General features: G+C 41.4%; 1 protein-coding gene across 2 annotated transcripts in view; it reads left to right on the forward strand.

Annotated features, from left to right (window-relative positions):
• The window catches only part of RAD50 (RAD50 double strand break repair protein), a 28,608-nt gene extending 18,249 nt beyond the window's left edge, over nt 1–10,359 (forward strand). For both annotated transcript variants that reach the window (XM_069772941.1, XM_069772940.1), the window contains exons 23-26: nt 2,679–2,764; nt 3,189–3,331; nt 5,669–5,802; nt 6,156–10,359. In XM_069772941.1, coding sequence (XP_069629042.1) covers nt 2,679–2,764; nt 3,189–3,331; nt 5,669–5,802; nt 6,156–6,342 — 550 coding nt within the window. In that variant the 3' untranslated portion in view covers nt 6,343–10,359. The remainder of the gene's footprint in view (nt 1–2,678; nt 2,765–3,188; nt 3,332–5,668; nt 5,803–6,155) is intronic.
• Nucleotides 10,360–11,361: the final 1,002 nt, after the last annotated feature.

An 11,361-nucleotide genomic window follows, 5' to 3' on the forward strand; every position in this document is an offset into this window, starting at 1 on the left:
AATTTTATTCTCAATTCTCTGTAGGACCTATTTTCAGTTACGGTTGTATGTGTTAGGACTCATATTTGCAATGCAACAGCTCAAGTCAAGAGATAATAGTGAGTGAACCCAACACATCACCCACCTGTACCTTCTGTGCTGAATTCTTGGTCTGAAGTAATCTTTTGCTGTGTTGCCTGTACTGGTTAGAGAATGTCCAGGCAATAAACACATTCAACTTTGGTTTTCATAGGAAAACATGTGGACAAGCCAGTGGAGCTGCAGGCTGTTCCTCTGTCGCTATTCCTCTAGCTTTTTTTTCCACTTGAAAGCATTTTTAGGAAGCTTTTGTAACTGTGTCTCCCAAAACTGCTGATGGTTTTCCTTTCTTCCTGTAATTTTGATGGTTTTTGAGGGAAGTAGAGGAAAGTATTACAGGATACGCAATGCATAATTGGGGGAATGTGTTTCATAAAAGTCTCTCTCACACGTTATCTCAAAATACATACACTCCACAGCACAAGTTTAGGAAAAGTGAAATCTCTGTTTAAATCCTTCATTATTAACCCAGGTCTGTCTTGCATAGTCTCTCATTCTACTTTCATTTCTGTATTAGTATATTTTAGCATCTTCTGGTTGTATCTTAACATGGATAAGATATGTCAGGTAGATTTCTTGTTCCCCATGATGATCTTCTCAGGTAAACAATTGTGTTTTCATTAAAGAATATTACGATATAGAGGGGTTTTTTTCTCCTTTTCCAGTGGGGGTCATTTTGTGCTTATATTAGAGAGGGCAAGATCAAAAGAAACATGTCTTGCATTTGATGGAAAGTGTAGTAAACTTTGTGATAGTTTCTGCTTCCTCTGGAAGCTTGTTTTCTAGTCTTGGACCGACTGCAAAAATAGCATCTCAAAATTTGTAAACATGTACAAAGTAAAACATATGGCTCCATAAAAAACCCTGTATGTTCAGTTATAATGACTGAATTGCAGTGAGCTATTGCAACTTCATGGACAGTGGGGAAGGATCTTGGAATCAGTGGATATGTTTCAGGAAATCTGAAACTGGTGCTTAGTGACAGAAAGATAAATTGAATAGTAAGAACAAAAAAGAGAAAGAAAGAAACAAACATTTTGGCCACTATATGAATTCCCAATGGACCCGTGTCTTGAATATAGTATGGAATTTTGGTCTCCTGTATTTAAAAGGGTCTAGTAGTGCTGGAAAAAGGAGCACAGAAGAGCAATAATGTGGTTGAGGGTACAGCGTAACAGTCAAGAAGTGAAACTACATAGATGAGAACTCTCCAAGTTGAAAAGACTGTCTAGAGGAACCCTGGTTTAAGTAGTTTTAATGATAAAATAAATAAAATTAAACATAATACCAGAATGTAAGCTAATCCGAAATTTATTTTGTGGAGATCTAAATTGTTTAGAGCATATATAATTCTCCCCTTTCAGCTTAAATGGAAATGCACTCCAAGAATTTCCCTTTTAGAATTCAGAATCTTTTTGTGTGGTATCAAATCATCTATTGTTTCTATTTAAGGCAAAACAGGAAATCAGTCTTGTAATTTCAAGAAAAATAGATAAGCATCACTTATTGGTAATCGTCTGAAAAATCGGTGAGACGAAACGTTAACTCTAATGGCCAGAGATTGAGAGCTGTTATCTGTAGCTGGGAAGACCAACATTTTGGGTGTTCTGTGCTATAGTTGATCTTTATTGACTAAATATTTAGAGGTTTATGATAAATATTGGTGAGGAATGCATTCTTGAGTTCAATTAAGTAAATAGTTGAAAACACTTTCTTCTTTCTTCAGACTTAACAAACCCTATGAGAGTTGATACTTAAGCATTCCCCAGAACAGGTGGAAATAATTCCTGTAAGAGGGGAGAAAGGAAGAGTATATGTAAGCATCCATTTCAGAAGTATATTTTATTTCCACCATATGTTTTTTGAAAGAAGACATTGGCATGAATTGAGCAAGCATTTTTTTCATTACAGAGTACTTTTTCTTTTAAAAGCCAAGTTAGACATGTAGCATCCTGTCCTTTCTTGAATGCTTTCATAAGGAATCATCTGTTATTGATCTGAAGTCATGTCGATATATTAATCGGGGAAATTAAATTGAAAATTATTAATGACATCCTATGTTACTCTTGCTGCTGAAGAGAAAGGTAGCTTTAGTCATAACATCTGTTTGGGTAATTATAAATTATATTCTCGATACAGAATTCTTTGCTCTGAGGAAAATTCACAGGCTCTCCTTTCCTACTGAGACCCAGTTATCTGCACTGTTGGGGGACTGTGCCAATGAATAACACTACTGTTGCTTTGGAAGACTTAACATCAGATTTGTCTTCTTGGTGTCAGTCTGAAAATACACCTCACACACAAATTACAAATCTCTTAAAAAGCCAGGTAAACTTGCTCTCCATTGAGTGACTGAATGCAAATCTTTTTGTCTTCATTACTCTCCTACTTCTTGAGACGCAACTGTTTGTGAGAGTAGAATTATTTACACAATAGAGTGTGTTTCATCTTTAGATATTTACACGTACTTTCTAGTACATTTCTAGTAAAAATATTTAGGGAATGGAAAAGGAGCTGTTGCTGTCCTTAAAGCTCTTGTAGTCCATAGCAGTCCATGGCTGCACCTATAACAATTTGCACTTTTTGTTGTTGTTCTTTAGAGCAATAATGACATTTCATAGCATGAAGATGGAAGAAATCAACAAAATAATTCGTGACCTTTGGCGAAGCACCTACAGAGGACAAGGTATGTAATTTTTTGTAGTTTTGCCCATACGTATCCATTTGATATTGAGCACTGCATACTGAAAAGTGTTTGTTCAAAATATTGAAAATCCAGGATCTGAAAACAGTTGGCTCCATTCTAAAGGCTACATCTGTTGGTCACCACTATGATCTTTATTACACATTATGTAGTTAGTTACAGGATAGATAGAGGTAATTTTCCCTTTTCTATGTTTTCCAAAGTTACAGTTTCCTTGAGACAGGGGAACTGCATAAGTTCATTCCTTGAATTTTGGAAAAATTAATTTCAAAGATGTATCTGTTAGTGGGAGTTCTGAAGAGAATTTTTGATGGTTACTGCATATTATACCTCTCAGCTCTGTTTAATCCTGTGATATCTTTAAAGATTTTTGATAATGTGAAAACTGTCTCCTTCCCATTTTCAGATATTGAATATATAGAAATCCGTTCTGATGCAGATGAGAATGTCTCAGCCTCTGATAAAAGAAGAAGTTACAATTATAGAGTAGTAATGATAAAGGGAGATACAGCACTGGATATGCGAGGAAGATGTAGTGCTGGGCAAAAGGTAATAGCATTTTTTAGTACGCAGTAAAGAGGATTCTGAAAACTGACTCAGGTGAATGCAAAAGAGTAATGCGTTCTGAAGTGACCCTGAAGAACAGGTGACTCCAACTCTGATTTACAGTTCTGTACAACTTCCCTTCACCATATCTGGTGCTGACAGTATGCAATACATGCTTCTGAAACCTGTTTTGCCAAAATCCATTGTTTCAGTTGGGGACCGATCTGAGTTCCTGCAGGAGAGAAGGATTCAACTTCCCTCTCTCCTCAAGTTGAAATCCTCCTAGTCTGTCTCTTGCTAGTTACCACTAAGGTTCCCATAGCTTTGGGTCTATTGACTTGCTCCCATATTTTTGCCTTCCTGAGGACTGGCCCTTGGTCTTTTTTTCACAACTGCGTCTACCTCTAAGTGTGATGATACCTCTTTTTCTCTAGGCTATGCTACTCTCCCCTGCTGCTGAATATAACCTTTCAGTTGATGTCACCAAATATCATACCGTGCCACACTTTCAGGCATTGCATATCATTCTGTCTGGTCGGTGTCAGCCAGCAGCTCTGCAATCTGGCCATTCAGCTGTCTCAGTACTTTAATAATGCACACTGGCCAAGTGGCCTGATATCACACCTGCCTTGAAGGTACCAGTGATCAGAGGTTTGTCATAGTTAACCACTTCTGTTTCACATGTTGGGGCTTGAGAGTTGTTTCCACCTGTCTGTTATGTTATGACAGAGCATCTAAAATATTCCTAAGCAAGAGAAAAGAACCGGCCTTGACCATCAGCTTCCAAAATCAGCATCTGTACTTTTTTTTTTTTTTTTTTTTTTTTAGAAGAGCTGAGGTAGGGGAAAAAAACCCATAATACTTGTAGCCATCTGACAATTGGCATATCGGTTATGCAGCTTGGGCAACCAAACCTACCTGCAGTATTACAGCAGGAAGCTCTGCTTCTTCCTTAGATGAACCATTTCCACTAGAACAAGTGATCTTCCTAAATGCAGAGATAGTAGAAAGGGACAAAAATACAGCCAAGGCTGCTCTTATTTCTTCCCTGCTGGAACGCTTTCTGCCTGTCCTTTGTGCCTGCTGCACTGTAAATAGAAGACCTGGAGAGCTCTCCCTGACACTTAAGTATGTCTGTGCAAGATGCCAGTGACAACCTAGCCCAAGGACACTGCAGTTTTATGAGGGAGATATGTTCTCCTTTCTCTTCTGCAGTGGGAGCTGGAGCTTTCTGGCTCCCTTTCTTCCGCGGTAGCTGAAAGGGTTATGATGGCAACAGATTTAGATCTCTTTTGATGTTGAGGAAGAATTGCCATTATCCGAAGGAACAAACTGCCTACTTCCTTGCCTCCAGAGTAGCAGTTCCCACTTTGTTGCTTACTCCATTGGCAGCCAGGCCTTGTCTACAACCAGATATTACAGACAATAGTAGAAAACGAAATCAAGGAATCGAACAAAATGATACACAATATTTTTAAGTGCATACAGCAATAGAATCATGAAAGGGTATTTCATGAGAAGATAAATACTGTATTGTTGCTTGAGTATGAAAAATGCTGTCAAATTAATTCCCACATGAGTGTAAATGTGTACTTGGTTTTGAAAATTCCATACTAATTTGGGGGGAAATCCAAATCTTCTTACAAAACAGCAGTATAGGCAAAAAATGTGTCCTCTCCTAAAGTAGTCTAGGATGTTACGTTTGAGTCCTATGTAAATGAGAGTGAAACTTGTTCACAGTTTCTTAGCTTATATTCTGAGAATTCTTTGATCATGAACTGCGATGCCAGCAGTCGTGATAATTGGAAAGTATTTTTGGCAGCACAGTTTCCATCGAGTGTTCTGTAGTTTTCACTAGTTCAGGAGATCTAATAACAATATGGTTAGGCATGTTAATACAAAACTAACATGTAAGGTGGTAAATCCTACTATCTTCAGTTTTAGTAAGTAGTCAGGAGTTCAGTAACTCAAACTTAGTGGTACACGTACAAATTTCCACCATCCCCGCTGCAGTAGGGGTAATACACATGGCAATGTCGTAGTATCTTTACCGCAGAATGGAATCCTTACTTCCAATATCTCCTGAATTTTGAGTATTTGACTTCTCTGATGTTTTTCCAACGGTATTTTGTAGAATGGGTCTTTCAGTTCAAAACTTGAAGTTTTAATGTAGTTTTTCTGTAACTAATTAGCTGTTGTCATTTTGTGAACTGTCAGCACGTAGTTATGTAAACTTTAGTCATGGTTTGTAATGGCATTAAAAATAGCACATTACATGTAGTTCCTCTATAAACACTTCAAAGAGCGAGATTTTGATGTGGGTTTTTTTTTTTCCCTTAGGTGCTTGCTTCTCTTATTATTCGTCTTGCTCTAGCAGAAACATTCTGTCTCAACTGTGGCATATTGGCACTAGATGAGCCTACTACCAATCTTGATCGAGAAAACATAGAGTCTCTTGCACATGCCCTGATGGAGTAAGTGAAATCTTCTTGTGAAGCTTAAAGATGGATTATTTTCAAATGTTAATAGTAGTCGGTAGAAGTGAATTATATTTTAAGATGGCATATCTTTGTTGGCATCTGCAAATATACATGAAAAGTAGTAGCTTTAGATTCCCTATCCTTTATCTGGAAGAGGAAAAATATTTCTTAAATAATTTGGGGATTTTTTTACGTCAGTAAAGAGAGTTGCTAATCTGCATTAGATTGCCTGACAGTTCCTGTCATTTGTTGTCAGTAGTTAAATATTTTTGTACTGTGTAATTACTAGTTCTATAAAACTAGAATGCGATTTAGATAAACATACACTAAGTAATATCTCTTTGTAGGATAATAAAAAGCCGCTCACAACAGCGTAACTTTCAGCTTCTGGTGATAACTCATGATGAAGATTTTGTTGAACTTCTGGGCCGTTCTGAATATGTAGAAACATTCTACAGGATAAAGAAGAACATTGACCAGTGCTCTGAGATCATGAAATGCAGCGTCAGCTCCCTAGGCTCATACATTCATTAGAATTTCAAGCAATTTACGTATTATAGACTGGCTTAGCTGCTTAACTTGATAGAGCTCAAATGAAGGCATTCCTATCATATACTACTGAAGATTTGTAATAATTTTAGCTAGAATCTGAAACTATTAGACTTTTAAACTTCCTATCTTTCTATACATTTCTGTGCCTGGGTTTAAGGATCGCCATGATTTGGAAGAATTGAAATGAATACAACACAGTTAACTTTTACATGTATTTTACGCTTTAAAAGTGAAAATAAAGTTGTGATGTTCTTTGCATATGTCCTGCCGGGGAGATCCAGATACAGGTTCTTTGGAACAGCTGCAGCTCTGTCGATAGAACAGGGCTTACTCTCCATCACTGCATTATGGCAAGTTCAGGACTGATTTGTATCTCTAGTCAAGGCATGTTTGTAGCTACCCGCCTCATCTACACAAAATTCACAAGCTTCAGGGAGCTTTTACTACTTTCTCTACAAGGTAACATTACTCTGGCTGTTCAAAGACAGAATCTTCACAAAGTATAAAAGCTTTCTTTAGAACAAAGGAAAGTCCCATCTCTAAGGAGGTGAATGAGTGAATGGATGACAGAAGCATATTTTAACCATATTCTCTTTGCTTGTAACCTCTCTGCTGCTTTAAGATGATGACATTTTTGAGAGTTCTGTCATATTCTGATTCTCCACGAGATACAATCAAGTTCCATGAAAATGATTCAAAAAAGCCTTAGAGAGTTAATTTGTGTGGATGCTGAGCTTCACCTGCACCACTCGGAGTTCTTCCTGAAGCTCTTCTTGGTACAGCAACACCCGACAGACAGGCAGAACGTAGGCCAAAGGGAACCTGCCACTCAGAATGACAACGGAAAGCCAACAGCGATGGCACGCTTCAAAGTGCAAAGGACCCAATCATCACAAGTCCTGAGATTTCAGACAAGGGTTCCTCAGCAACATGCCTCGCTGCCTCTGAAGCCATGCAAGCCCTGAGGGATGCGATTTCTGCGTCTCTGTTTCTTCGTAACCAAGTAAGGGGGCACCTCTTCTACCTTGAACTCTGGCTACTGGCTACATGTCCACAAGCAGAAGCCAGATTTACAGCTCTTTAAATCCTTGCAGACAGCAGTGATAGGCTGAACCTCCTTAGCAGACAGTGTGTGACCAAAGCTCAATTTCAGAGGAAGAATCTTTAAACCACCATGAAAAAAAAGGTTAATCTCTGTAACTTTGGGACATTTGTCTTTAGCAAATACAGGAATGAGCCTGAGAAAGCTGCACGCTGCCTTCCTGGTGCTTCAGGATGCGGGAATCCCTTTTTCACTAATTTACCAGGGATGAAGCGAGCGAGGACAGGGGTAGGAGTGCAGGCAAACCTGGCAGGTGCTGGCAGGGCCCGGGGCCGGTTAAGCACCATGGACAGAGGCAGCCCTGGACCAGCCCCGAGGCCTTTGCCCACGGGGCTGGTGAAGCGTGGCCCTGCCTGCCCACAGGGGCTGTGCTCTGCTGAGCCCCCTAATTAAATAATACCACCGCCCACCCCACCTGCTAAAGGGTCTGGACATCTGCACCAAAAAAGACAAAACCCAGCAGTGCCCTGGGTCTGATTCTTCATCTCAGTAGCTGATGTTCTGCCTTCTACGTGGCCGGAGAGTGAACTTGGCAGAAGGTGCCTTAAAGTGTAATGCTAGAAACTGAGCACTTGAACTAAGGATTATTTCTACCTGAATTTTCTGAAACTGCAAGTCACTAGAGTCGGGTTGGCCCCAGTCATTGGGAAACCACTCAAAGATAAGCGAATGAATGGGACTTCCTAGCAATTACGTTCTTTCACCAATCCCCTGAAAAAGCAATTGACACCAAACTGGGGAGGAGGGGGAAGAGAAGGCAAAGGAAAATGCTACTAATGTGCATTACGTTTGCAGTTTTAAATAAGAAGCTTCACTGACTCTAGTACTACTTCCTGAAGGGGAATTTTCTTAAAGATATAATCAACAGGAAAAAAAAATGACTCTGAATTTTCAAATTTTCCTGTACTACCTGTTTAGTTTAGCATGACACATACATCCCAGCTCATGAAGAATTACATTATCTTCAGAAGCAACTCCCCAACTTTTGTGAATTCTGTGCCTTCTTTTTGCCCCAAGTTAAAGCCATGGTTTGCAATTCCTCTATAAAGTAGTTTGGGCACATTTTTGCCTTAATCAGCCCTTTTCTGTTCCCCAGCTGCAAAGTCTATCTTCACGCACACTTTGGGGATTAAACTTGTTGCCAGAACTTGGAAAAAATACAGAAAATGTAGTCTGCTGTGTCAAGTGTCAGTATTAAAATGACAAAAAATAATCCACATATTGAATAATCCATAGGTTCCTCTATAGCTAACAGCGTGGAAGAGACTCCACCAGCCCCCTGGTTTTGATATGGACCGGGCAACGAAAAAAAAACAAAACGCGCTCGTGTGAGTCGAGTGTAGGAGAAACTTTTCAGCACTTCCACGATCTGCTGTTGGCGGGCTCCTCGGGGAGAGCGAGGACGGAAGCGGGCCCCCGCTGCGACCAGCCGTGGAGGAGCCTTCGCTGCCGCCCGCCTCTCCCGCTGCACCCACAGGAAACAGGGCTGCTGCAGATGGGCGCAGTCAGCCGCCCCCAGCGCCGCGTCAAGGGGATCCCTGCTCCACCGCGGCTTCCTGCCTCGCCGCAACGGAGACGGCCGCTGCCTCCGGTCCCAGTGGGACGACTCGGTTGGGCTCAGCCTCCTCTCCGGCTGTGTCGTGCGGGTGGAGGACTGCAGGTGAGGGTGGCAAGAGGAGCGGAATATCGGGGGGGAAGGGGTTGTCACCCGTACGTCGTAGTACACAAAGTTCAACGCCGTCTAGCGCAGAACCAAGCAGAGACGTTTTGAGGCAAGTGAGGTGCAGATTTATTGCAGTAAGTCACTGGGCAGGTGACAAAGCGGTGAAGAAAACCGTCTCTCCGCTTGCCATTTTGGTTGGAGCTGAGGTGGGTTGCCAGCAGAGAAACGCCAGCGCAGGAGAGCGGCTCCACAGCACCCATCCTGCACACAGCGATGCACGCACACACCTTCACAAAGATATGCCATGATTTAAGAGCCAAAAATGACAACTAAAAATAATTCTAAATGCTTTCATAGACCTATCGGCGACTGTGATTGCAGTAGGCTCAGGAGCCAAGAATCGGGCAGTTGCCTGGGACGGGAATTTCATACCCAAGCAGGCACCCAGCTCCCCTCTGAGAGCACTAAATGCTTCCCATGCTTGTACAGGCAAACATTGGCAGGTCAGCCCAGGAAAGGGTTAGTTGGGTATAAATCCCTTCCAAGGGATTTGGGTCTGACTGCAGCCTCAGCCCTGGTGAACGCTTTTAGAGCCAGCAATCTGCAGTAGATCGAGGGCTCCAGCAGGCACTGCTCAAATGACTGTCCTCCCACCTCTATGCCACATCATTCAGTTCTTCAGTAATGTAACTTATTTTTGGTTTATGTGCACATAGTAAGCAAGGTGGCAACTACTTTCACTGGGGGGGGGGGAAGCCTTAAAGACATCCCTGTCTGAACAGTCTTGTTTCTAAGTGGAATTTGTATTAGCAGTGGAAAACCAATACTGTGAGTTTCTGATGCTTCCTTTACTACTCAGTACAACACTGTGCTGTCTGCTTACAGACTGCTACAGCTGCTTGGCCTGATGTGCTTTGGGTGTTTAAAACTTCAGAGCAGATGGATTCATTGGGGGTTTTTTTTTTTTCAACCAAAACTGCTTTCTGACCTGCCTGAAGTAAAAAAGTGACTTAAAGAACATGTAACTTGCTACTTCCAGGAGCAACTTCTCCATAAACGTTATAATGGTGGAGGTCCAGTTTTCCTGCTGCATGCCATATTTAGGCAAAAAGCTTTTGCATGCCCTAAAGATTAAAAATATATATAAAAAAAAAACAACAAAGAGATGTGATTATCTACAAATAAACACCACAAACCAAACCAATAAATATAGATGATGCTTTCAAAAGCTTAATCATTTAGTGTCTCCATGTATCTTTGTTAGCATTTAAATGTCACACTGAATATCATTTCTAATCTATTTCAGTATGACAGTTTGTTTACTAGCCCCCCGGGGCAAGCTGCCAGGAGCCAACACTTATTTCTACTTACTGCAAGATTGACACCTTCGGGAAGTGTGATGCAATTTGCAAATTCTCTTTCATCCGGCTTCATCCTATTCCGTGTAATTTGATTTATGCAGAAAAACTAAATTACTGTAGCTGTAGCACACCTGCCAGGCTGCAGTGCCATCCCAGCACAGGGTCTGAAACACTCACAGTTTGTAAACTCAGCCACTGATTCAAGAGATATTACATGTGCTGATGCTAGACATTACAGTGACCCACATTTGGGTTGTTGTTTTTTTCATATTACAAAATGTTTTATTTAACTTCTCCACCATCTTCTGAAAGTTAAGGAACAGCACACAAGCAAATGGCCTGGAAAAGATGTTGTGGCTTCTCAGTGCTGATTTAATAAAAAGCAAAGCTGGGGTAGTATTGGAAACAAGAAAATCGTTAGTAAGGTTGTCCAAAATCAGGCCCTCAGAAATGATAGAAGAGACTTGAAGTTGTTTATATCACCTCAGTTAAAGTGTCCGCTGGACCTTATGAGTTCTGACATTGTTTCTTAATTGCATGATCCCGTCCTGTCCCTCCACAAAACCTACGACTTGGTGCCTCTGGGACTGCTGTAGGGGTGAACTCGGGGGCTAAAGCAAAGCTGCGGAGGCGGCACGGCTGCCTCCCTTTGCTAAAACAGCCAGGAAGAGGGATGCTGAGGGCACTGGGAGACTGCGGGAGGAGAAAAGGTGTCCCTGTGCCGGGAATCGCCCTGGAGAAGCGGGTGTCCTCGCTGCCCATGGTGCCGGGGTCCTCTCCCCATCCTGAGCCGGGGATGGCCAAATGCAGCTGGGTGGGAAACCTCCAGCTCCTCCCAACTGCCGCTGTGACGGCCCAGTACTGAGACAAAGCTA

This window comes from Haliaeetus albicilla, chromosome 27 (assembly GCF_947461875.1).
Source record: "Haliaeetus albicilla chromosome 27, bHalAlb1.1, whole genome shotgun sequence".
Classification (NCBI taxonomy): domain Eukaryota; kingdom Metazoa; phylum Chordata; class Aves; order Accipitriformes; family Accipitridae; genus Haliaeetus; species Haliaeetus albicilla.